This window comes from Castor canadensis, chromosome 15 (genome assembly GCF_047511655.1).
Source record: "Castor canadensis chromosome 15, mCasCan1.hap1v2, whole genome shotgun sequence".
In the NCBI taxonomy this organism is placed as follows: domain Eukaryota; kingdom Metazoa; phylum Chordata; class Mammalia; order Rodentia; family Castoridae; genus Castor; species Castor canadensis.
Window position 1 is genome coordinate 24101193 of NC_133400.1, and position 27890 is coordinate 24129082.

At 38.3% G+C, this 27890-nt stretch overlaps 1 protein-coding gene across 4 annotated transcripts in view; it reads left to right on the forward strand.

Moving 5' to 3' along the window:
- Positions 1-2199: 2199 nt before the first annotated feature.
- Positions 2200-27890, forward strand: part of Cdh8 (cadherin 8) — a 346818-nt gene continuing 321127 nt past the window's right edge. For 3 of the 4 annotated variants that reach the window (XR_012441939.1, XM_074055914.1, XM_074055912.1), the window contains exons 1-2: positions 2200-2337; positions 16011-16461. Coding sequence is in view for 2 of the 4 variants with exons in the window: in XM_074055914.1 (XP_073912015.1) it covers positions 16210-16461 (252 nt within the window). In the remaining 2 variants the exon portion in view is untranslated. Of the gene's footprint in view, positions 2338-16010; positions 16462-27890 lie in introns of those variants that run through there. The other variant, XM_074055913.1, reaches the window with a different exon arrangement.

Sequence of the window (27890 nt, forward strand, 5' to 3'; positions counted from 1 at the left end):
GATTAGCAGATGTAGAAAGGGTTACCTTAAATACTAGAGACCCAAAAGTCATTGAAGACAATGTTCATAACTGCTGGAAGGATAAATATGAATAAGGGTGAGTCAAAACAAATCCATTCCAACACAAAGTACCCAAAGCCATTGGGATTCTGACTCTCTTCACATTGTCAGCGCAGTTTTCTTCTTCTTCTTTTATTTCTTTAAGAATTGAGATTTGAGGATATTGTCTTTCTAACACTCTGGCTTGCTATTGAGATGAGTTTGTTACTTGAGACAATCCCAGTATCATGTGATCTTTTCTTTAGTTCTCACAGATGTAAGAAGGTACCCCAAGGAAAGGTTCAGATCATTTGTTCAAAGTGAAAATGAATGCCTGAAAATTAAGCACAATCTAAGATGTGATCTATTTCTTTGACCACTTGGGACTGTCTGGTCCAACAGCAGTTATAATTTGATTGAGCCTTGGCTGCTGTTCTTTTTTTCCAAGACAGAATTAGCTAATTTCAGAATACCCTGTAAGCAGACACATTCTGAGAAGGAAACAGACAATTACTTAGTGACTGCCTGGGGAGGAAAAAATGCCTCTTGGCTCTCTTCAGCTCTCCTCTCTGAAATAATTCACTAAGTTTCTTGTCCATAATAGCTAGAATGTGAAACGGACAAATGTCAGACCTATGGTCCATATTTTTTAAAAACATTTTACAATGGGAAGTTAGATGCTGTACCAAAAAAGTCAAATTTGCATAAATATTATAAGCATATTGTGCCTATTTTCCCATTCTGTTCACTCTCTCTCATTAATTCGAATCAGACAGTACAAGCTCTACAGACTGTGTCTGGTCCTTCGCAGCCTTTTTCACTTCTGCTGTGGCTCTGTCCCCAGATGTAAAAATCCATCCTCAGATCTCAGGTCTAGTGAGCAGGGAATGGAATAAATGGGGGTCTCCTGTCTTTAGACATCCTTTTATTTCGCTAATTTGACTAAATTATGATCAAAGCCTCTGAATATTCCCACGTGTTAGACTCAGTGATGAAAAAAAGAAATCTGGACCTCCCGATTCACGACCCCTTCTTGCACTGATTATATATCTGGGTGGCCATTTCTCAAGATGTTAGTGCAGTCTATCCTAGGTCTTGAAGGGGTCTTGGGTAAGGAGTCTCTTGATGGAGGCAGCGGAGAGGCAAGGGATGTGCCAGATCTGGATATCAGCGCACATTGAGAAGATCTGGCAATCCCTCCCCTTATTGCCTGAAAGCAAGTTCGTTCTCTCTCTCTCTCTTTCACCCACTTAGATGCACACTCCTCCTGGCTGCCCCTCTGCTGTAGATCATCCCATTTCTCAAATGAGTGCAATGCAAGCACCTAGACATCAGGAATGCATTTCACCCTGGGACCATGAATCACAGTCACTGAAACAGTAGCGTGTGAGTAGTAGGCAGCAGTCTTAAAAACACGCTATTCTTTACGCAAGAGGCCCTCGTAATAAAGAGAAGGTAAACTGCCCCAAGCTCATCCCTTTGCCCTGTCTCATCCTCTTCCGCCCACGCAAAAACGGCTGTGGGTCCCTAAAACGCTTTTCAAGATAAGGTTGACCCCAGAGTTCAGGTGAGACCCGAGGAGAGAAAACTCGAGGGTACCTCTCCTCCACATCCCTTTTCCTCATCTGCCATCTCTCTAATCCAAGGGCTTGGTCCTCCGCGGGATGCGCTCACAGCATGGAAGGGCGCATCTTCACCCAATGGCTCTGGCGGCGGAGGCGCGGGGGGCGTGAACGCGAGCGAGGAGCGAAAAGTTGTGCGCCCACTTGGTAGGGAGAAAGAGAGCAAAGAGTGAGCGGGCGAGAGAGCAGGGGGACGGCAGGGAGGGGGTGGGGTGGGGGACTGCTTACATGAATTTCCAAGTGGTAGACCTGCCTCTGTGCTCTGCCCAATGAGATCCGTCAGGGGAGGCACCCGGCTCACTTTTCCACATCACTTCACAGTTACATTTGGCAGGCAGGCGGGCTCGCACGCCGGAGCGCTCAGCTCAGAATTAGTGGATTTATTTGGAATCTCCCTGCCTCTTCGAAGCTCCTCCGCCTCTGTCGCGGGATTGTGCATAGACGGTAGCGTCGACCCACCAGCTGCACTTTGGACTGCGGACACCCGGACCCCAGAGCGTCCTCCCCGCGTCTCCACAAGCTCCGCAGCTCCGAGAGGCATGAACGGAATCCAGAGGCGCCTGCCCAGCGGACGGGGACCGGCTGGCACCCGCCGCCCTCGGGAACCGACCCCGAGCCCCTCTGGCCATTTGTGAACCAGAAGGCTTGAAATTCACCGGCGCTGAGCTCCATACGAGTAAGTACTCTTCCCGCCCACATATTCCTTCAGGCCTAAAGGACCCAGAAGGATGGTTTCTTTTAGAAATTCCCTGCTCCTTCGGACACCTTGCGCACCTCCTTCCCCCCAGATCGCGGATGCGTTTTGTTTGCCCTGGCAACAGCTGAGCTGCGTCTCTTTTCATGATTACCCTAGCTGGTGGAGAACCTTCACGGTTTCGCCTGATGGTTTTTGCAAACTGCTCCGCCGGCAAATCTTGAGGGGCATCAAGCCTCAGGCTGTGCCCCTCCAGTTTTCCTCTCGGTCTCCCTCCTTGCAGTCCCCTGGCGATTTCGCCGCTTCCTGACACAAGCAGGCGCCGCTGCAGCCGCGCGTCTTTACTGCGGGGTCTGTGCAGTGAATGGGAAACACCAACCGCCTGGCGAGAGGAGGGTGCTAGCCCGAGGGGACAGGAGGCCACAGAAAGGCCGGAGGTGCCCCCTCACTGCCTTGCTGCACGTCGTTATCTCCAAGGCGTGGGAGGGCGACCCCTGAGATGGGGCTGAGAGCTATGACTCTACTGCGAAAGCCCTGACGCGAGGCTTTCCCACAAGTGGCTGCTCCAGCTTGGGGGCGCGGTGCCAGCTGCAAACTTGCCGAGCTCCGGAGCCGCTTCGCGACTCCCAGATGCTCCCCTGCACCGGGGCAGGATCCCCCCCAGTCAGTGCTGCCTGAGCTCGGAGACTGCGCACGCAGAGGCCCCCTGAGCACAGATAAGTCTCCTCTGTAGCACCTCTTGTAGAGACCGAAGAGTCAGGAGATGTGTTTTTGGTCATTTACCTCTCTGCACCCCCAAACCCTTGGTGGGGGCGGGGGAACGCCGCGCCCCTAGCAGAACAGGCGGAAAAGATTCCTATGCCTGGGTTCTGCTAGCGCGTAACAGGTTCATAAGGGACCCACTCCCGTTGTCCCTGGCTGTAGCCAAGACTGGGAAAATAGTGGAAACATTACCAACACCAATGCTGATGCTAACAGGTATCCATGATTTCCACCCCCCTTTTCCCTTCCCAAGACGAAAGTCTTCCCCCACCCAATGTGACAAAATTCTCAAAGTTTCGGGATCCTCAACCCTTCCCCGCCGGCACAGAGCGGGCGACATATCAAAGACTAGCCTTTTTGCCTCCGCAAGCGGAGATGGCAGCTGTTTGCTTGGGCTGCTGAATGTAAGAAATCAAACAACATTAATTGTTTATTGTTGCAAACGCACAACATTAGTCCGTAATGGAAAATCAGGCTGGCAGCTGCTCACTTCAGCTCCGATTAAAGGACAGAGCTTATAACCAAGCAAGCCGGAGGGAGAAAAAGCCCTTTCAACTTTACCACCGTTTCCTGAAGATTCCACAAGAGTCTCCTCTTTAGGGGGCACGATCCGACAATCCCTTAGTGCGCCTGAGCTGCTAATCAGATCTGATGCCTGTTCTCAGTCACAAAGCTTCACGGTATTTGGGGGCTGACAATTAGAACCAAGGTATCTAAAAGCAGTATTCTCCCTCATCTGGCACCACCACCAAACAGATAGATGAACCAGGGTTAGTTGGGGGGCATTTGGAAGCGGCTGTCCTCTTAATAACACTCTTAAGAACCATCTCAATAGTTTAAAAAAAAAAAAAACCCGCCTGGGCTGTCATCTTTGGCTTCATTATAGGAGCATTTCAAGTGGAAAAATATATGTGGGAAAAAAAGATATTTATGTAAGATTCGAGTGTAGGATTTTTCCACCATTCAACCTCGCTGCTGTACTTCACTGCATGCAAAATGAGCCCTGTCGTTCATGCTAAACACCACTGAGATTTCTCCTGGCTATTGCCTTCCATCAGTGTGTCCAGTTTTGCAGGGATTTCCTCTGGAGAGTATGGTTGGGGTGTGTGTGTGTGTGTGTGTGTGTGTGTGTGAGAGAGAGAGAGAGAGAGAGAGAGAGAGAGAGAGAGAGAGAGAACGAGACAGAGACAGAGAGAGCGAGATTGAGATTCTTCTATTGAGAAGACTGACAGGATGTTTTCTGACAGGATGTTTTCTGAGGGTTAAATTAATTTTTTTCTCAAAGGGTGTTCTCCATAATCATCGTGTCCAGGCATAGTTTTCCATTTCCTTTAGCTCTGTAGTTGAAAGAAATTCTAGGATTATTCTCCTTATTAAATGAGAATAATAATGATGATAATATTCTGCTTTACCAGATGTGATTCTGCTTTAGCAGATTTGAAGCTCCTTGTCACTTAGTCATTTCATGGTGGAGTCATCTCAGGATTTTAAATTGCCTTTGATTTTTTTTTCCTCAACTCTGAAGAAAGTAAGCAGTTGAGAAAAATCCCTCCTGAAAACAGAGAGAGGAGCCTTTGCAGCAGCTTTGGGCATTGCTGCATTTAGGACTGTTCAAGGGCAGATCATCTTCCTCATTCTGTTCCACACACCACCCAAATAAGTGTTAAGGCATCTGCTGATGGTCACTAATAAGACAGGTATTTTAGAATCATGGGCTGGTAATCTCTGAAATCTGTGCTGTAATACTGTCCTTCAAACTTTTTAATCCCCCTTTCAAATTGGATCTTACATTTGTAATTAGTATTACTATTAAAAACCAATGTTTCAACTTTATGATTTATTGTTCTCTAAAACCTTCAAGACTCAGCATAGATGAGTTTCTTCATCCAAAACTGTACTATTCCTTGGCTGCATTGCTAGTGTTGGTTGTATTTCTTGAGTTGTAGCAGCACTCAATTAGGCTGAGGAACACCATTTTAGAGTAACCCTCACTGGAAAAGCCCCTTCATTTACCTGCTGCATGCACTCCAACTCTGAAGGGAAAGATGTCCTTGCTTTGTAAAATTACTTCGAGTCTTTTATGTATAAGACTGTGGCCAGGATGAACAACTCCTCAGTTTCGCACTGAACATAGTTTAAGTAGCCAGTGATAGCATGATCCATGTCAAAAAATAAACGAAACAAATAAAAACTCACCAATCCTTCTCAGCAGAAGGGACTAGGCCTCTTGTGAGGACATTTATTGGTAAAGTGTAGTCTACTCATCATGTAACATTTCCTGGGAAATATGCAGAGATTTAAAGTCTGCTACTCCTTGTTAGCCTACGGGATCAGAATGTTGGAGCAAAGCAAGGAAACGCCAATGAATGAGGTTATAATGATTCTGTTCAAGAAATTGTACCTCTGGGCTTTGCTTTCCAGATTACTTTCATTGTTTATTGGTGGGGAAAACGAATGCACACATATTGAAAAGTTAAAGTTCACACTTCAACAGCTCTTCAGAAAACCTTATCAGTTTAAGTTAAAATAATATTTTAAAGAAAAAAATATACACTTTATTTTCTACTCAAACATGCTATACCTCATGGTTTTATCAATATTCCAATTTGAGCAAATTTTCCATGTACAACCAAAAGCTTTCAGTTGGTAAAGTGACATTCAGTTTATATTTTCAACCACTTTTCTGGTCCATCAGCAAAGTTTTGTGTTTGACAAATCAAGAGACAAGCATAATCAGTGTAGCCTTTTAATTATAGGTACAATTGAAAGTATTAAGACTTTCTTTTGAAAATGTTGTGCTCAGCGATGCTGTTGATCATGGTTTTAGTAATTTTATATTGGTTGCAAACTTATTCAGTGAAGCACAGAAAAAACATAGTTTTGTGTTTGTATTTTGTGTTCAGCACTGTTGATATTCACAGATGAAATGGAACTAATTTTGTTCTTTAATGTCAGAAAAAACTTAAGTTTCATGTAACATATATGTGTTATAGCATGTAGATTTAAACCAAAGCAGATTCCACTCTTATTGCTCTCTATAATGTGTTATCACACACATACACACACAGCTCACTTCTTGAAAATGAGCCCAGATAAATAACTCATTTATTGGTTAAAGTATAAGAACTTTATCATGTTTCCTTTGTCATTTCATCTGTTTTAGATTATTAGATTTGCTTTCCTGGCAAATCAGTATACTTATCTGTATACTGAACAGCACTACTCTGTGTAGTGCTGTTTCTCCCAAGAATCCTATAAGTGCGTAGTTATAAACTGGACAATTTTTTGGATGTGAAAAGACAATCATTTGATTTAGTGAGGCTTAAATAACCAAAGGAGTATTAGCTTTTCTTCCTTTGTTCTCACAGAAAGTTGTGATGCACAATCTATTTCTGCTGAACTGTTTGTTCCTGCCTCTGGAACCCGCTTCAGATATAACCATGAGTAGAAAATTAGTTGAACCTGACAACTTCAAAAGGTCAGGAAAGAAATAAGTTCAAGGGATGCCATTTAGCTGCTTCTCCCATATGTTGTTGCTAACTAAATCTCCATTGCCACTTTGTGGCAAGGGGGCCGGAGCCAATTCTCTTTCCTTCTTAATTTTTTTTATCATATCTAGAGCTTTTATTTCCTGAGTTTTAAATGTCATGTGCTATTCCTTAACATAAACATCACTTATCTCCTTGCTTTTAAACATCTTGGTTTATTTTTCAGTTCTGTTGGTAGGTAGGAATGTGCATGTAATTTTCTGTATCTCTTTGGAAAGTATCATAAAATAGTAACATTTGTATCTACAACCTTCAAACACTTTCCTGATAAAGACAAAACCTTCAAACATTTTCCTGTTTAAGACAATTGCAGATGCCAGAAGGATGGTTGGTACAGAGCCAAGTACAGAGTAGATGCCCAGTAAACATTTATTTAGTGCATTAACAAATTACAAACAACTGTGTTCCCTTACATTCCTAGGCTATTTTCAATGAAAGGGAGGGTAGGAATACAGTCATATTCGAAGTTCAATATTGGAACTTATCTACCACAATTTTCTCTACAGAAATTTCATAAATCCTCCAAAGTTTATTTTTAGACACAGCTTTTCTCATTTTTTTAAAATCAATTTTATCCATGTTCTGCAAAGCATACTTTTTCTCCCTTCACAATCATTTTTTAAATGATATGGGAGTATAAAAATGACATAATTCAGCTTTGTAAAAATGAGAGTAACTCCAAGATTAGACTTGCATCGCAGAATGCTATTAAACTATATGTGAGGCAATGGTTATATTTTATTGGAGAAAACGTTCTAATAGTGGAATTGCTGTATGGGTAACTCAGCGTCTATACTTTTTGCTTGGTAAGAATGTAAAAAAATAACTGAGAAAGATCTTACATCCTTTCTCCTTACTTGACTGCAGTCTCTGCCTATATATATAATTTGAATAGAATAGTTCAAGTTAACCTCATATGTATTATGGTCTGGCTGTAATTGAAAACAATTACATACTCCTCTAGATTGATTTAATCAGAAGGATATGTGACCCTAAGACATATACACACAGAGGGAAAATATGCCATAAGATACTTTTGTAGATGTGTTTATTGTTATTTTAGGCATATTGAAAATATTTTTAAGCCTGTTGAATATGTCGCAAAGGAATGGAATCTCCTTAATCTTTTTCATGTACATTAAGTGAAAAGGTTAAATTTATGTTCTGTTAGCAGTTACAATATTTATTATGTCACGTTTTTCTAGATATATTAATGCATAAAAAGATGATTTGATTCCTGATGTGACCCAATTGTCATAAAAAAAGTAGATGGGGAGACTGGTATAAACATCATAAGGGAATGATTTCTTTTCTTACATAGGCAATCTCATTTCCAAAATGTGATATGACAATTGCAAGAGCACATTTCATTCTTTATTCCTCTATTTCTGTCTGAGATTGAGAAATGAAATTTAACTTTTTGTCCAACTATTCACATAGTAAAAATAGGGATGCTTTGAAAAATGAAAAAAAAAATCATACTTATTTTAATTAAAGTAGTAAAACACACTTGCATTTTACGTGTCTTTCATTTTCAGCAAAATATGGTAGCTTAAGATAGTATACTTGTTTTAGCCTTCTGCAAGCAATTCCATTAATTTTCATGTCTGTACATTCTGGGCTGTGTCCATAGTTTATGTTAACCATGTCAGTGGGTAGTTTTTAAGGTATAAAGTCTTTGAGACATGAAAGAATAACAATAATGTACACTTGTATGTGTGGTTACTACATAGCATAATCTAATTGGTAGAATCTTGACTTGTTATTGTGGGATAATTGCCTACATTTCAATTTCAGATAATACTCTGTATCTCTGGTTAGGTGCTATAACCAATTTTAGCTATTTCTTCATTTTGTGAGTGAGAAAGGAAACTTTCTAATTCCTAATTATAATCAGTAGTGCTAAAGTTCTGTAAATAAATGAAAAAGTTTGTTGAGTAATTTTGAGAGAATACTGTGCTTGATCTCAACTTCTGACTGTTGTTATTTTCCCTGAGTTTCCTTCTAAGTAGTGCAAAGGTACCACTTTGGCTTTCTATTGCCCTTAGTAGGGACTTTCCACTTGTTCTATCCACATAAGAATGCAAGTGATTATGAAATGTAATGTAGTTTCTCTTGTAGAAGAGAAGTGGCAAGCTGTGTTTTTTAAGTAAGTGGCTACAATTTGAAAGTGAGTAGGTCAAGAATGTTATGGGTAGTGTTTGTTCTTTGCTCTCTCAGCAGAAAATAGTAATGAAAAAAGAAAAATGCCATGTTTTCTATGGAAAAAAGAAAAATAATTGGCTTTAAAGAGCAAAATTTAATCCTTCAGAATTCTAATAAAGGTATTTGAAGTTATTACTTTAATTGTATGTTAGGTGTGGGTAGGAAGGGCAATTTATAACGTGTTATTTCATTTATAGCTATCTTGTTTCATGCCATTTAAAAAAAATCAAGAGTTGGAAAAAGTTTATTTTATTTATTACGTAGAACTTTGGAATTTCCTTCATTGATGTACACAGCAAGAGATTGGAAGAAAGTAATTTTTAAAACTTAACATTCTTTTGTATGATTTTATTAGCATATAATAGTTGCACAGGGGGATACATTGTGGTATTTACATATGTGTTTAAAATATATCTTAGTTGGATTTACCCCCTCCATCATTCTCTCTCTTCCCTACCAACCCCTTCTTAGAACAACTTTAACAGGTTTTATTTTTCTATTCTCATATATGTATACAAAATACATTCACCATATTCACCCTCATTCCCCCTTTCCTTGTGCCAATCTCCCTCTCACTGGTACTCTCCCCCAGAAAATACTTATTTTTCCCTCCTGCCATTCATTGTTTTAAATTAAACACTTAGCATTCTTTGTGGAACACTTGGAACAAATAATAGCAACTGTCATTGCTACATACAGCATTTTTCATGCCATTTTACCTTTTGTTATTCAGTTCTTCAAGGTATTAAACACAGAACATCAGTTTCCTCATGTGTTGTAATTGTGTTGCTAATGTGCTTTGGTCATTCATATTATGAGTGGTAGAGCTGTGATTCAAACTACTTCTGTTTGGTCCCAATGTCAGTGCTCTTAACAACTCTCTTACAGAGCTCCAGACAGAACTATAAAGCTGGTAAAAGTAAGTTAAATACTGATTGATAACTGTGATTCATAAAGCCAGAAAAATTATTTTCATATGTTAGGTCTTTGAATATCAAATTTTGAGTATACAATTTGAAAGCAGAAAAGGAAGAAAAGATTTAGATTAGGCTTTAGAGATGACTTCCTGGAACCAAAAGTGGCAAGGGGTACTGGACATGCATTTATCCTTTGGAGAACAATCCACATATAGTTATACCTTAAGATTTACCCTCAATATCTTAACCAAACTTAGAATTCCCAGAAATTTTAGAAATAAAGGTCTGGTTCAGTAATATTAGAGAAAGGGTCTTATTTTGGTTTTCTTGTTTTTGTCACAGGCTCAGTTACTCCATTCTGAAATATCAGTAATGGATATAAAAACATCTCTATAATGAATAAACTTCCATCTACATCTTGCAAAAGGAGAAGGCATTTATTTATATGCTTTATTTATTTACTTGTTAGAAAGAACTAAGTTATCTAGCAATTATAGAATTTAGGGAAGACAAAAGCTTCAGGAATTAAAGAGTGATATGTTTCTCTTTTTAGGAAAAAGTGGACTTGGCAAATATTCTGGAAGGTAAAACAAACAAATGATATGCTTTTGGACAGAATGACATCTGGTTAAGTATGGTCTGATGCCAGAGAAGGGTGATCAGAAGGGTTGATGCTGAAGGTAGCAATAAACAAAAAAATAAGCAAATACATTTGTTTTGTACAGGAAATATTTAGGAATCCTTTTCTATCAAGGCAACCTTGTCAGGGAATTCTGAAGGCTCTAGGAAAGATGATCTTCTTTTGCTATTTACATTTGAGCACATGTAAGTATTTCTCTAAAACCCAAGAGCTGGCCTTTCCTTTTCAGCTTCAATCACCCAGGGCTTGATGTGAATTGCACTGGGCTACATGCTGAATCACATCCCTTGTGTTCCTGAAATACACTTTGAATTCAATGTACATTTACCTGTTTTGAAGCCGGCTGCTAATGGCTCTAAATTCAAGGTCAGGAACATTTTTAATAGAAAGTCTCTGGTCCTGTGTGTCATTTTTGCTTCCATGAAATATTGTGGCCACTAAATCCAGTGGATAATAAAAGCATAATTTCCTGTCAACTGCAATAATCTTCTGGATTGAATCCTGAAATATCTGTAAATGCCTGTTTTGATTTTAAACTTCATCTATCAGTGTGTGGCTCATGATTTTGAACTTTAATTCACATTGTTTACAAAATAAATGTTGTGATATGTCTTTACATAGTGACTTAACATACCTGAGAATTGACTGTGTTCATCTTAAAAAATGGTTGGGATAAGCAGAATAAAATTCATGCTGCCTCTCAAATATTAATATGAGTAAAAAGTCAGGTTAAAGTATTTTATCCAGAGAATATATCATCTTCAGGGAGAAGTCTAGAGATTTTCTGGGTAAAATTTCCAGAAAGACTAGAATCTCTTTGTATCACTATGTGGTTATAAATCAATGCAGTAGCATTATAATAAAGTGGATTGCTTGGTTGGACATACATACTGTGGTTGGAAAATGTAAAAATAAATTGATTTTTTTTACCCAAGCTTTACAACCTTGCTTACTCTCTTCTTCCTTGCAGAGAGTTGAGCAGTTTGTGTGTGCAGCTACTAAACACAGTGTTTATTAATTCTCATAACAGTGACATAACATTTGATTGCATCTCAGGAATTCCTACAAAGCTGATAGGAATGCTCTGATCTCCTAAGAGGAATTTATTCTACCCATGGAAGAGGTGCCAGTAATCAAATAGCATGGCTGTAAATATCATGGTCAGTGGAATCCCATTTCTCTCCAAGTAGATGATCATGATGAAGGCATGGGATCAGGACCACTCCCTGAACCCGTGCCTTTGAGTGTGAAAACACCAGTTGGCTGTGCAGTTTCTGCTGTGTTACACATAAAATAGATGACAGGGTTTGGAATAGGGAGACGATTATGCTGGCATATCATAATCCCATATATCCATTTCCTCTGCTTAATAGTTTCTCAGTCAGGTACATATGTGCATTCCTGTATACCCTATGATGGTAAGCAGTGATGAGCTTGGTGTTTAATAACACTGAAGAGGAAGTGACTCTCCCACTTCACCACTGCATCCTGCAGTGAATCTCAAGAAAGTTGGAACTGGAAGCTGCTCTTCTTTCAAACTCCTTACTCCAAAACTGTGGTCCTCAAATCAGTAGCATCTGCATTGCAGGAGGGAACATTTGAAATGCAGAATGTCAGGCCTTACTTGAGATTGACTGGATCAAAATCTATACTTTGCTTGGTGATTTGTGAGCATAATAGTATTTGAGATGATTCCCCTGGGTGGGGGGAGGAGCAATGCTAGTGTTGAATCTTTGCTGGGCTTTATAAGGTGGAGGGTTAAATTTTAAGTAACTGCCATAGCTGACTAGTAGTTATTCTGGAAGTTTGAAATTGGTCAAATTAGAAAGTATCTACTCATAGAAATCAGAAAATACTAATTAGGGATTATTGTTTTCTTTTAGACACCAATTTATTAAATCTTTCCTACCCTACTACTAATCCCAGTCCTTTTTTCTGACAAACAGAGAGACAACTTCAGGCTTTGACAGTACCTAATTTAGTGAAAATAAACAGTTGATAACAGACTCTGTAGAGACCACGAGTAGTATGAATTTGGTGGATAGGGGAAAGACTGGAGGGACTATGCACTAGGTGGTTAATAATTTGAAAGCGACTTTAGATGCTAATTCATTGATTGAGGCTTGATTAGTTTTGGTGGTCTTGTTCCTGTCCATTTGTTGGCTGAAATACCCTTCCAAATACAAATCTTAACAAGTTGGCTACTTCCTTTGTAGCATTTAGATGACTCCTCTAGGAAGCATTCTTTTTAATGCTGCCAAAATGAGTGGCCTGCCATAGCTCTGTATTTCCCCAACCTTCTTAGTACTATCTTTCACTTAATGTGATAATTGCATGTTTCTTTGCCTTTGCTAGTTAGATTCCTTTCTTCCTGGAAATAGGAGTTCTGACTTGTTTGCCTTTCTCTCTCTAGTGTCTAGCACATAATATATATGCATAGAATATGTGCATAATGAAAGGAGTGGTCGTAGTAAAAAAGAATTTTTGAGGTACAATACCCCGGTTCATATAATGGTTCTGTCATAACTGGAGCGCTTCCTTGGACAAGTAATTCAGTGACTTCTCCTCCTAAATTTTGAACACAGCATACCAAGGTATTGTAAGCTTTATCTTACTGCAAGATGCTGTGATAGTAATGGATACTATTTGTGGCTACGTGCATATTTCTTTTAATAAATAGAACTATGATTTTGTATCATGACATTTTAGGGTCTTTTATCTGATTCTGGTGTGTTTGTATGAATTTGTTTCAGTTTCCTTTCTTGCTTTTACCTGATTAGTTCAGGTAGGGCCTCTGTCACATCATATTCCATCCTGAGTGCCACAGGGCAGTTTCCTGGTAGGAAGTGGATAGTATGAATTTAGATTGGGATTAAACTTTCTTATTCTGAAGTCATTAACCTGATTACATGCAGCATGTACTTGCAGTGTTGGGCCCAATTTAAAAGATGTGTAAAACCAGCCTATCCTAACTGCTTTACCAAATTTATCTCCTTTAGTTTTCAAAATAAACTTGTTAGGTTCTTATTATTTCATTGTTTTTCTGATAGTTTTTACTAATTAACCCCTGGTTGTAGAGCTGGTAAATCGACAATCCAAACCCCAAGTAATCTGACACTAGAGGTCACTCTCTCTCTCACCAGCACCTGCTGCATCTGTAGAATTCTGGTCACTGGAGAACAGCTTACATGACTTTTGAGCTTTAGGTATGGACAGCCATGAAGCAAGGTATATTTGCAGAAAATAAAATTTTTCCCTCAGAGGTGTTTAGACTATATCACTACTACTAGATCAGGTCTCTCACTATCTGTGGAAAATGATGTGATCTTCCCCTTAACAACATTTGTTTTCCATCCTTCCTCACCAGCATCACCTTCACCTTTCTACAGCCTGCCCCAACCTGCATCATTATCACCCTCCCTCCATCCTGCCTTCACCAGCATCACCTCTTCATCCTGACCTCACCAACATCACCTTCATGCTCAGTGCATCCTGTCTTCACCATCATCAACTGCACACTTCCTCCATCTTGCCTTCACAAACATCATCTCCATCCTCTTGCCATTGTGCCAGCTCAGGGAAGATTTTTGTACATCTTGTGCCAACCCAGTATCTTTTACTTTGTCTCCTTTTACTGTACAGAGTGCACAGTTTTGCTCTTTGTTTGTCTGTATTACCAAAGCCCTCTCAGGGTAAGAACCGTGTCATCACCACCCTCATAGTGTGGCTTGAGATATCCACATGAATTACAGTTTAGCGACTGCTTCCCATATTTTGGCTGCTTTTCATGTGTCTTGGTTGTGAGCTACCACTCTGTTACCCTGCAAGCTAGGAATTATTATCATTGCCATTTTGCAATGAGAAACCTGAAGCTGAGACAACTTGAGATCTTGTCTTCATTATAGAGGTAGCAAGCAGGGCAAGCTAGGATTCAATCCCAGGTCTCATCTGCCTGCAGAACAGGCACTCTTCAGAGTGTCCTAATATTTCTTCAGCATCATTCCCCACTCCATGTCTAGGAGAGCACAGGGGATGCCATGGACATAAGTGAATAAGTGGAATGACAATTCAGAAGACACCAATATTTTTAAATATCTCTGATAGGATCATTTTGGGTTTTGTTGTCTTGGTTCTGAAACCTCCAAACTGTTCATATAAAGGGATGAAAAGAGTTCTTAAGAGAAGTGTATCCCTTGATTTCCCCCAGTGTGTTGAATTTTAGGGAAAGAAGAGGACATTCTTTGGACTGTTTTCTCTGAGTTAGTTTGCTATTGAAAACTGTTCCTTTCTATGTCCAAAATAACTGCTGCTTGGAGTGATACCCTATGCACTCATCAGGGTAGGGTCCTTTTTAAATACAAATTTCCAGTGATTGAGCTGAATGCAGGCAAAGAGTGACAAGCAGGGTAAGGCCACTGGCAATTAGTTAGCTCATATAGTGCATATATTTGCAGTAGAATCTGTGTCTGCCCCTTTCAGCTGGTTCTACTAAGACCACTCTCCAGTCCAACCAATGTTTATGACTTTCTTGCATTCTCATTCTGAGCCAGAATGGAACCAGGGTCCTGGAGGTAAAAGGTTCCCTACCATATTTTGAATTCCCTGAGACAAACTGTTCCCGATGATGTCCTGAGGAATTATTTTCCCATTTAATCTAATTCAGCAAGGCTTCTCTCTGGGATTTACAGTGAGCATTATTTCTTTAAAAATAATTTTTTAGAGAGGAAAGAAACATGTTTTACTATGGTGAAGGTAAGCAAAAAATGCTTTTGACACCTCAGGTAATAGGGATTTTTTTTTGCCCATCCCTTTCTGAAATTCAATTGAAAAATGTATTTTTACCCTTCTTCATTCCCAAAGGAGCTTTTCATAATTTAAATCTCCTGTTCAACTGTACATTTAGCATGGACCCTGACACTGTTCTGATTATAGCATACATGCTGGACATTACAGTATTTCTCTGGGCGCATTCTAATTTTATTCCCTCATTATTAGCCTCCTAGCAGAGAATTGCATTCTGCACTCTGAACTGGACAGCTGTTCAGTACCCAGTGATGGGTACTAGCAGTTAAGATCATAAAAACTGGGGAAAGTTCCCATTCTCATTTCTATTTTTTAAAATTTACTCACTAAAGGATAATTTCTTCACCACGTTCACAGTTCATCTGTTTAAACAGGTTTAAAACAAAGAGCATAAAAAAGGTTGCAATCTATTCTACATGCACCCCAGCTTCCATAACAAAGAAGAATTTAAGAGAAGAGAGAGAGAGGTCTGTTGGGGAGAGGGAAGGAAGCATGAAAAGGAAGGAAATGAGAGAGAGGAAGAAAACAAGGAAGGAAAAGAGAACTTCTATTAATTAAAGCAGTTTTTAATACCTATGGAACGAATATTAAAATCTGAATGAAATTTAAAGATAAAAAGACTTAAGTATGTACTCATTCTAGCTCTTTAGATTCACTTTCTTAACTCAAGAATTTAGAAAGTGCCAATATTGTTCAATTAGGTGCTTTGTGCAAAGCACTGATTTTGTTTTTAAACCTGTTTCAGTGGATGCTTATCCTTCTTCCTCCTTGTTTTTGCAGGAAATTTCAATGAAAAGGAAAGCCAATGGGTTGTGGTCTTAGAAAAGCTGCTTAGATCATGTCTGTTTCCAGTACTGTAAACACGTGGCAGAGCTGTAAGTAAACGCTCCACACTGCATGATGAATTGGATGGCTGCGGACCGGAGACAAAAAAAATAATTGTCTCATTTTCGTGGTGATTTGCTTAACTGGTGGGACCATGCCAGAACGGCTAGCGGAAATGCTCTTGGATCTCTGGACTCCATTAATAATATTATGGATTACTCTTCCTCCTTGCATTTACATGGCTCCGACGAGTCAGACTCAAGTTTTAATGAGTGGATCTCCTTTGGAACTAAACCGACTGAGTGGAGAACAGAGGGTTTTGAACCGCTCCAAAAGAGGCTGGGTTTGGAATCAAATGTTTGTCCTGGAAGAGTTTTCTGGACCTGAACCGATTCTTGTTGGCCGGGTAAGCATCATTTTTAAGATTCCAATTTTAGGGTTTGTTTGTGGTCTTCAGATGTTTAACATCAGAGTACCCACAGTTGTGGCCACACTTAGCTGTTAATCCTTTAGGCCAGATGGTTAGTTAGTTAATCTGTTGGTTTCTTTAGGAATATGAATAATCCCATGGTAACAGATCAAAATGGTCAGCTAAGGAAAGCTTTCCCTCCCTGCCGTTTCTACCCATTAGATAGACAACACTTGTGTAATACACAAACAAGAAAACTTTTCTTTTACATTCACATGAGAGCTCTCTGTGCCAAACCTTTTCTCTAACTTGTAGCATTTGAACTAGCAGTTGGAAGAGGTATGCCTTTTTGCTCTGTTTGAATTCCTGCTACCTCAACTGTTAGGAAAATATTTTATTTCTTTTTATTTTACAGCCATATATTTCTAATTGCAGGCATACTTTACTTCCTTTTGGTTGCATTTTTCATTGATTCAATCCTTAGACTATAGAAAGCAAAGTTTGTAACACAGATGCTTAAAAAGCCTGAAACTATAATTTAACAAATGCTGTTGTAGGATATTAGTTCATTTATTGTAGATGAAATCAAATGTATAGAATCAAATTTTAGTCTAATAATGGTGTATCTTAGATTGGATTTACATTTGTTTTTTCATTGTTGGTAAGATTTTGTGTAGCACAAGCTGGTTTCTTTGGAAAATCACACTGTGGGTAATCAAAGAGCATCCTTGTTTTTCCCTTAGAAGTGTTCAGAAGCGTCTGTTAATTTTGATGCACATTAACATCATAAGTAGAATTCCAATAATGAGCTTGCCAATGGCTGATTTTAATCATACGTAATATTCAAAAATAAATCAAGCCAGTATTATTCATTTCCCAAGTGTAGTGATTTAAAAGAAAAATAGAAGGGGAATTAAATATTGATCTTCAAGACTTGAGTTAACTCCTTGTTTCACCAGGAATTTCTGATTGCATTGCCTACTCTAATGTCTTACAAAACAAATTGAACCTCCTCAAGGATAATGTTTACTAGTTTCATATGGTTCATATGGTTATCCTGGAATGAAGATCGTTTGGATGAGGAGATACCATGAATCGTTATAGTGGTTTTTATTGAGCCCTTCCTATGTGCCAAGCAATCCATTAGGTACCTGGGGTTGTATCAATAAAACAATGATTTTTGCCTTCTTGGAAAGCACATTCTGGACATTATTGAGTGTTGATTATATATTGGGCACTATTATAATAAGCACTTTGTTGAAACAAACCTATTTGACCCTAATGATAGGCCTTCCACATGTATATATGTACCTGTAGGTATATGCGGGTATGTATATACACATATGTACATACATGAGCATGCATACAGTATGTTTTGCATGAGTATAGAACAGTTTTTTAATCCTTTGTCATAAATCTAGCATACAAAAATCTGTGAAACATTTTTTGTATGCCAGAAACAAACTCAGGAAGCAGAAATGACTGGAGGCTATTTATAGTCATAATGGATCCCATTACTGCGACTGTTCGTACATTTCACTGCAGAAATGTTAATGTAGTTGATTACAGGTGCTGCCCCAGACCCTGCTGAGGGTGTTTCTTACTGTACAGCTTATGTATTTTAATGTTTCTAAAACGGGAGTTCTGAATTCCAAAGCACATCTAGCTCCCCGGGTTTTAGATATAGGCTTCTTGACGAGCTTTATCATTTTTGTAGATGCAAAAAAACTGAAGTTTATTTGAGTTAAAAAATCAGACCACAATCACAGGGCTAGTAATTGTTCTACCTGAGTTTAAATCCTGTTGGAGATTGTCAAGGCCATAATTTCAACCACCAGACCCTATTACATACTAGTAACTGGGTACCTGGAGTTTGTAATTTGCACTTGAGTTATTGGATATTGAATGTACAGTCTTTAAATTCCTACTTTCTAATATATAAAATTTCTTTAACCAGTTCTAAGGCAAGTCATTTTCATCTTATATGAAATACTAGAAGTGCATGTATTTATACTTAGTGGATGGATACTTTCTCCTTGCTTCTCTTAGTTACCTTGTTACGCAGGTATATTGCTCTGCACGTGTCTTGCATAATGTAAATAACTGAACATGCTGTGCCCAAGAGAGCATTACATTTTTATCTGAATAGAAAAAAGTAATTAAAATAGCATTTGTTTTGGACTCTGAATCTGATGGCTGATTTACTTTCATTCCTGAAATGGAATAGTAGAGATAGAAGCAAGTGGCCAGGCATTCAGCATCTCCAAGTGATTCAGTAATATTTCTTTAAATGACAGAAATCATAGTGAACTCTTGGAGTTTGAAATGACTAAAATGCACCTGAGTCTTAGCAGCAGACACTATAAATTAGCCCCTTTGCCTGCACTCTACTATGACCAATTCCCAAACAATTATTAAATCAAAATTAAACCTATTTTCTGGAGAAACTTTTTTGCACACATTTCCAGTCATATGTATTTCCCCTTTAGGAAAAATGCTCCTGAATTATGACAGCCCTTCCTTTGAGAGTCTTGGTTATAGCAAAGCCAAAAAATACATTTCAGTGACTGCTTCAGATTAGGAGTCAGGCTGAGTACGGGGATGATCCGTATCAGGGTGCCCACTGGTGCTTTACAATGTTTTATCTCCGTGCACACTCTTCCACATCTGACTCTTTAAACCTCTTCACCACAGAGCTTCTCCCCAGGAAATAGCTGAGATGTATTAGTTACTTATAAGCATACCTGTTCTTTAAAAGGCCCTCCTGCCAGTCACCATTGTGGGGCCTTGACCCTAGCAGGGTGGGTTCAAGCTCAATGGCAGAGCCAGCTTTTGACTGATTGGTTCTTCAGAGCTGCACATACACCCTTACATCATCCATCATCTGTTTTTACATATAGGTAGCACCTAGACACTGAGAAAAAAACCCTAAGCATTAGAGATGGACTCTCCAAAGCTTTGAATATTGATTTTATTACTTTCTGGGTGCTAATCCTGGAAAAGTTACTAAATCTTTTCAAGGATTATGCAAAAAGATAAGCAAGCATATTTAAGAGTATATAATGGCATATATACCTGGCCCATGTAGTAGTAATTGTAGTCACAATTATTTTCTTAATTGTGTGTGTAGTAGGAGTGGTGGGCAGACATACTGACAGTTTCATTTCTAGGTGAACACAAGACTCTGGGATCTAAAGAATGGCCCCTTTATTTGTCAAGCTTGAAAAGGATCAGGGTGGAGGTGATTCAGTGTATCTGGAAAGATGCCTGACACACTCAGTCTGGTAGGGTGGAAGGAGGTGTCCCACTTATTCATAAAATGTCATGAGGATAGAGAAAAATGATGGAACATTCTCATGGTCAGAAACAACACAAACCTTTGTATTTCCTGTTGAATTAGAATGAAGTTGAAATTCATTTTCTTACAAGGACCTTCTCATGCATTCTGTCTAAAATGTAATTCCTCCTCCAATATTTCATGCCCTTTTTCTATGTTATAATTTTCTTCTTCCTGATGATAATTATTTAACATACTCTGTATTATGTTTTTGTTTTATTTCCTGCTAGAACATGAATTCCACAAATAAAAGAGTTACTGTCTACTGTTCTTTACTGAAAATCTCCAGAACTTAGAACATTACCTGCATATAGGATGTGCTCAGTCACTATTTTGCATGCACCCATGAGTGATTAATCCACCTAAATATTGGAGTGATTTATAAAAGCTGTATAAACTCAATCAAATTTAATACAAATGGTATTTTTTGATACATTACCTTCATGTTCTCTTTCATAGTTCTAGCTATTGACTTTTAAAATCTTTCTTAGAGATAGTAGGGGTAAAAAAGTCTACTTATTAAAGTACTCTCTTTTAAAGACACTACAAAACCAATTTTGTGGAAACCGAGTTCCTCATAGTTGCAAGAAGCACACATATTCTTCTAATGCATTTTCAAATTTCTTTTGAATTTCTGAAAGACAAATATCACCCAAGCAAACTGCTTTCCTGCCTCCAGATCTCTGTGAAACAAGGTTGTGAAGAACCTGTTCACCAACACATAAATACTATATTTTCCATGTTGTCACACACTTCCAGCATTGACTTACCCTGGAAAGTCTGGCAGAGAACAAAGTAGCTCATGAGATTCTTAACCAAAACAGACTTATTTGTTCTGGTCTTAGAAAAGAGAGGTAGAAAACCTGTGGTGGTTTTTTGTTAACTCTTGCAACTGAGACAAAATATTGCCCTTGTGGTAAAATGTGCATGTATTCTTTCTGTTAGACAGGTGATGTCATCATGAAGGTCTTCTGTGCTAAATAAGGAGGGCAATTGATGAGGCACTTCATAACTGTGTATTAACCATCTATTAACTGCTAACTCTGCTAAGTATTCCATTGCCACTGATGTCTCAGCACTGATCAAACCCAGTTCTATCTTGTCTGTCATGTAGCTAATTGTCTACTAGAAGGAGACAATAAGATAGAAAATCACATGAATGTATATCACATTAAAACTGAGATAAGTACACGGAAGTAAAGGCATGTTTCTGTTGAAGCATATGCAGAGGAAGCTAATGTCATCTGCAGGAGGACAAAATCTTTGCCAAAGAAACAACCTGTGAGCTGAGACATGTTCACCAACTGAACAAGGATACATGGATGAAAAGAGAAAGGAGTCCTGCATGTTCAGGGTTATTTATAGAGCAGAAAGAAGCTCAGCTTGAGTGAATGCCTTCGTCCAAGCTACTATAACAATTCAACATATACTAGGTGGTTTATAAACATCACAGATTTATTTTACACAGCATTAGAGAATGGAAGTCTGACATCAGGGTGCCAGCAAGGTCAGGTTCTGTACATTGCCCTTTTCCTGGTGTACCTGATGGGCAGAAAGAGGAAAGTGAGTTATCTAGGGCCTTTTTTATAAGTATACCCTTAACCCCAATCATTGGGTCTCTACTGTTAGACTCAGTTATCCCCCAAAACTCCACATCCTAATGCTATGACATTGGAGGTTAGGATTTCAATATATGAAATTTAGGGTGGCTGCATAAACATTCGGGCTATTGCACTGTAAGATAGAGATGTAGAGAAGTGTGACTGAAGTCTTTCAAGTCAAAGTGGAAGAATAGGCAAGGACTTCTCAGAGAACTGGCTTCTTTCTCACACAACTCCACTTTCAAGTAGTCAGAAAGGTATTTGCTCACCCTGTCTTGGCCATAGTCTCCTCACTTGTGACTCTATGGTGGTTTAGGGTATTATATATTGGAGATACCATTGCCTATGATTCAGGATGAAATCTCTATCAATTTTCAGTCCACAATGCTTTTGCTTTGTTCTGTGACCTCATATTGCTTTATTTTAGGGAAAAATATTTTGCTTTCCAGGTGGTCAAGTTATTCTATCCTAAATCCTCTCTCTTACATAAACTCCGGTCTCTTTTCTCCCTGTTGCCCTCCTACCTAGGCTTGTGAGTTGTTCCTTATTTGTATGTAACTCTCGCAGGTGATGCCACATCTATTTATAATCCTCTTCCTCCAAGGCAATGACTCATTTTCTCTTTTTAAATTTGACCTTCTAACCTTGCCTCTTCTTTGTAACTTGGAAATCCTTTGGGTGGTGCTTAATATGAAGGACACAGGATGCCAAATAATTACACTGTATTACAGTTTACAGTGTCAGCGACCAGCAAGAAAATTGCACTTGACATGCCATTATTTTTGCTGGCCGTTTGCATGTTAAGAGCACTGGGCTAGGCAGCCACAGCCAATTTGTATCTTTGGCCTTGTGAGAACAATTCATCGTCAGTTCCATGAAGCTTCTGACTACTCAGACAGAGCCTTGTGCACCAATAATTTGGCAAAAATGCCAGTCAGCATCATGTGTCTCAATCTGGCCAAAAAACAAATGTTGTCTGCCTTTTGCTCAGTGTCCTAAGTTGGAAATAATAGGCATCTCAGAGCAGTTGGAAATCTTTTGATTCTAACATAAATAAAGGAAATAATATTAGTCATTGAAATTCATTGAGGCCCTAAATACACACACATACACACACATACACACATACACACACACAGACCCCTCAAACACATTCACGCAGAGTCTCTTAGCTGAGTTTGTGGTCTCATATTCTCACCCCGTCTGCTTCATTCCTTACAAGGGACTAGGTGAAAGAGAGTGGATAATTCATGCTTATCTATGTAGGTTCCCTGAGAAATAAATTCAGTCATACTTCTTACAAGAAAAGTCTTTCATATTTTGTCAGTCCTTGCAGGGCATGTCATTGAGCCAGGAAATTTTTTTATACTTCAAGCAAAACGATAGAAGTCATATCCTCAGGGATGAATCAGATTATATAATCCTAGTTCTGAATAAGAGTATAACCTGATTTTATCAATAGTGACTTTAATTAGATAATAGAAAAAACAGAGAATTGATTCGTATCGTAAGTGTGAAACTAAAATCCACAAAGAAACATTGGGGAAATGCAGATACTAAATAACTGGGAAGTGATTCATTGTACATTCACAAAGCAGAATAGTAAGAAGGCATTGAAAAATTGTTAGCTTTAGAACATGTTATGACATCATAAATACCAGAAGCAATATATAAAATGTTCATGGAATATAATTATAACAATGAATGTGGGATATGGTCAGAGTGCCTGGCATGTATCAAGATACATGTGTGTGCGCAAAAGCATATATGTATTCATATGTTGAATATAAATGTATTTTATTACTTACGAAAGTGATAAATCACTGCTACTCATCACTCAGCTAACTCATATTTAAGAAATTTTCACCATATTTTCTTTTTTTCAGTCACCCCCACAAACACCCACATATTGCTAATGCTCTCGATTTTTTAAAGTAATTTAAGTAGAATGCTAATCATATCTATAACCACTAAACACTGTTTTTGATGTAAATATTTCCCCAATTCACAGTGGAAAATGATCAATATATGTGCTTATATATCAATATTTATATATGCGTGTGTACATTTGTATATATATGTATATAAATATATCTAATGAATCAATATTATTCAGGTAATTGCCTTAAAAACAAAATGAATTAATTCCTCATTAATATGAAGGTTATTTATGTTAATAACTTTCATACTAATAGCTGTACCAAAGGAATGTGTAAAGGCAGTGTGCCACTGTTGTGTATCTTTTTTCCAATATGTATGGTCAGATTATCAGTTTTTTAGAAAATAATTCCTCTATTTTATTTTCTGTAATATGCTTTTACTATATTATAAAACATAATAAAATTGGAGAAAAATGGCAATGTTATATTGCTCAATTGTCTGAAAAATCAGTGCCATCCATCCATAATAATTTCTTAGAAATCTTATTTCATGTGAAGCTCATTTGGTAAGGTGAATCTTATTTAGAAAAAAAACTAAAACTGTCTTAAACACTTGGCTGGCCAATCTCATCAATTAGTAAATTAAAGCACTAAACATATTTCATGATTTTTATGCAACAATGAAGAAAGAACAGCCAGTCTTGCTGCACTGCTAAATGCATGGTAAATGGCATCCATTACCATGAAATAGACCAACTATTAACCAGACATGAAGTTTTCATATATAGTCTTGAAGTGGGAAACTACCTTATAAGTCTTCAGGTAATATAATCAGCTTACATGGTGTTCATAATCTTTCAAAAAAAAAAAAACAAGAATAACCTAAAAGTTTATATATGGAATTATACTATTTAAGAAAGGTAAACATGTAACAGCATTTTCAGGGTTTCTTTTAATTGTTTATACATGTTTTCTAGGTGGTGGTATTTTAAATATATATTTCTGTCTATTCTATCTTGTAAACATCAGTTCTACTATATTTAGCAATAATTTACCCCCTACACACAGGCACACTGTACCATGACTTGGTCATGCATGTTTCTGTCTCTAAGACTTCAAATATTTTGAAACAGATTAAAGACAGCCTTGCCAACTTTCAGAGATCTGAGTATACAGGTAAGATGTAGGAATGCTCTCTGATAAGCATTGGCTCTCCCTTCAGATTTCTATACATTTAGGTACTCTTCTAGCTGTTATAACCTAGAAGAGAAATGTGATATACTATGTTCTTATTACTAAAAATGAGGTCTGTAGACCACCAGCAGTGTCAACACCTAGGAGCTAGTTAGAAATGGAAAATCTCATTCAACACCTGTGTATTGAGACTTAGTGAATCAAATTCTGCATTTTAACAATATCCCTAGGTAATTCTTGTGCACACAAAAACATTATAATACATTTAAAAATTTAGAAATATTTATATATTAATAAAGGGATTTACATATTTAAAAATTAAAACATATATATGAATATAGTTTTGAGGAAATCAATCAAACTCAGAAAATCTTGACTCATACTTGTTTTTTTTTGCTCTCTGCATCCAGCCTGAAACCTAAGTCCACCCAATTAAGGAAAAGAGGCATAGTCATAGTGCTGGTAGTTGAAAAGCTGCAGGAGAGGACTGGGAAGCAAGTGGCTACTTACGTCATTTCAATCCCGTGTGGTAGGGGCTGGACGTGGTAGGCTGCAACATTATTTTGTGGGTGGGACACCTTCCTGAGGCACTGGCCCTGAAGGTAGCAGCAAAGGTAACAACCTGTGCCTCTATGAGTTAAAGCTAACTGGTCCCTGCTCAGTGCCTTTTCTTTTTGCCTCTATGTATTTACCACAATGCTGCAGATGTGCTCTGAAATCTTCAGAGTATCAAATGTCACTGGGTTTCCATGGCAGACAATTGCAGAATCCAAATGAATCAGATCAGAAGGACTGGGAATACTGGGGAATAGCAGGGAATCAAACGGGATGCTATTTCTATTTCTCTGTAAACCTGGGGGAAAAAAAGCCCAGCTGGTTGCACAGACATTTTTGCTGTTAATATTATTGTGGAGACTATGAAATTGGAGAGATTGTTCAGGGACATGAAAGTGGGGAAGAAAAAGATGTTTTAAATAACCAAAATAAACTAATGGCATCTATTGAGTATTTACTGTGTGGCACTTTATAAAGCTTGCAAGAACAATCGTCATAATAGTCCCGTGATAAAGATACTGTACTCCCTATTTCTAGATGGGGATTTACTGACAGGAAGAGTTATTTCCATTAGAAAGTACAAACAACTCAGACATACAGTAAGCAATAAATCAGGAGCCAAACCTAGACATGGCAATTGTGAAGCTGGTTCTTGTAACCATGGCAACATTATCTCATTTGAATCCTGAGTAGTAGGTACTTAATATGCTGGTGTGTGCCCCCAGTTTGCAGATGAGAAGAGTGAGACCACAATATAAACCAAGGTATGTTCTCACGACTGCAACGTAAAGGTTTAGTAAGATTTGAGCACACATTAGAGATGTTTATTGAATTTCAAAGGATGTTTTTTTGCATGCACCTCTATATGCTTTGCTAGTAAGAGAGTAGAAGTGTACATACATGCCTTAAGAGAGGTGATATATCTTTTAAGTGGGGTGATGTGTGGACTATTCTCCAAATGTAGAGGCTAACACAGTATCTGTCATTTTTTTTATTTTCTGATTAAAATATGCATTACAATGATTATGATCACAAAGTAAGAGGAAATCATGTAGAAGAAAGATTAGCAAGAGGAGAAAATATTTCTAATGACTATTTCAGGCATCTTCCTAGGTGTTTTAAATATATTTACTTATATTATTGTTCCCCATTTTATGGATAAGAAAATGTAAGACTTTTGGGTGAATTCCCTTCTCATTGGTTAACTGAGGAGAGTGATATGATTTGCCTGAGCCAGGCAGAGTTCTTAGCTACTCCAGAGCTAAGACGTTAAATTAGCTCACTGAAATCTTTGGTCAGTAATAGACAATTTTTTGGGTTTCTTTTAAAATGGGAATCACCACAGTAGCGGGAGAAGACTGGAAGGGTTGAGCTAAATGAAAAGTAAAATCTTTTGCACATAGACAAGAAACAAAAGAAGACAAAATGCTTGTACCCTCCAGTTGTTTGAACTAATTGTGTTAATACTGAATAATTTAGTAACAATTCCCTGTACTCTTGAAACTGAGTTGGTGGACAATATTGCAGGAGCACCAGAGGTGGAATCTGTAATTTACTTAGCTCTCTGCAGTGACTTCCCCGTGGCCTCTTGCACTGCCACACATCTTTTCCTGAATGGATATATGTTTCTCTGTTTCATCTTTTTCCGTCCTTCTTCTGTCCTTTCAGCTCTTATTATGGTGACTTTCCCCTGGGCAGTCCTGGTCATGTCCTTTGCTACTGGTACACCTTGTCCACTGAAAATAGCCCCTCATACCTTTTGCAAATTCTCCAAAGAAGAGTAATTTGGTGAAAGAGCAAACATGGCTATTAAAAATGACCAAATTCCCCAGCCACACAAAGGCTTTATTTAGAATGCAGCAGGGTTATTTATAGTGATGTTTTACTTTGCTTTTATTTTTATGTGCTTGTGTGAATGCAATAGTATAAATGAATTAATTTCTCATTGCAGTTTGCCCTTCATCAGACTTGTGTGCACTTGTGTGCATGTGAACATATGTGGGTCCTATTATATTTTTTTTCTCACAGAACAGCATTGCTTTGGCAAAGCTCATCTTCTGATTGCATCCCTGCATTTGCAGGAACATTTATAATCAACCTTGTGAGGAGATATTTTCAGAAATCATTAGGTATTTGCCATAGCTGGTCCTATTGATCAAGGCCACTGTCTCTCATGCCCTTGCTCTGCTTTCCCTGTCATTAGACTCATACTATAAAAGTCAGGTTTTCATAGCTTAACTCAAATTCCAAGTCCCAACTAGACTATCAAGAATGTATTTAAATATTCTCATCTCTTCTCCAATCCCACTAGATTGAGGAAGACACAGCAGACAAAAGTAGAAAGACCAAACAAAAAGCATAGAGGTAGTATACATGCTCTGGTACCCCCATGACCACATTCATGCAAAGTAAATAAATAAATAAATGAGGTGGTGAGGTGAGATAAAGTCAGAGAGATGGAGGCCACAGAGCCAACTGACAAATAAACAGAAATAATGAAAATGAGACAGAAGTCCTGAAATACACAGAGAAAAGTCACATTGAAAAGGATATAAAAAAAAGAAGGGCAGAAATGGAGAATATACAAAAAGTGATTTTCACAGGAGCATAAAATTTGTGAAAGGATCAGAGGCAATGAGATTGAAAGGGGTAGTGAGTTGGATAAGAGAGAGAGGGAAAGGAGAAAGGGAGGGAAGAGTGAGAAAGAAGAATGAAAGAGTGAAAAGAAAGAAACAGACACAGAGAGAAGAGAGGAGCAACCAGAGGAAAACTGTACATAGTGGATTTTAGATCTACTGAGTGTTTCTCACCAGGTCCAGACTAATTTTTTAGCCCCCGGACAGATGGGTTTATGCATAC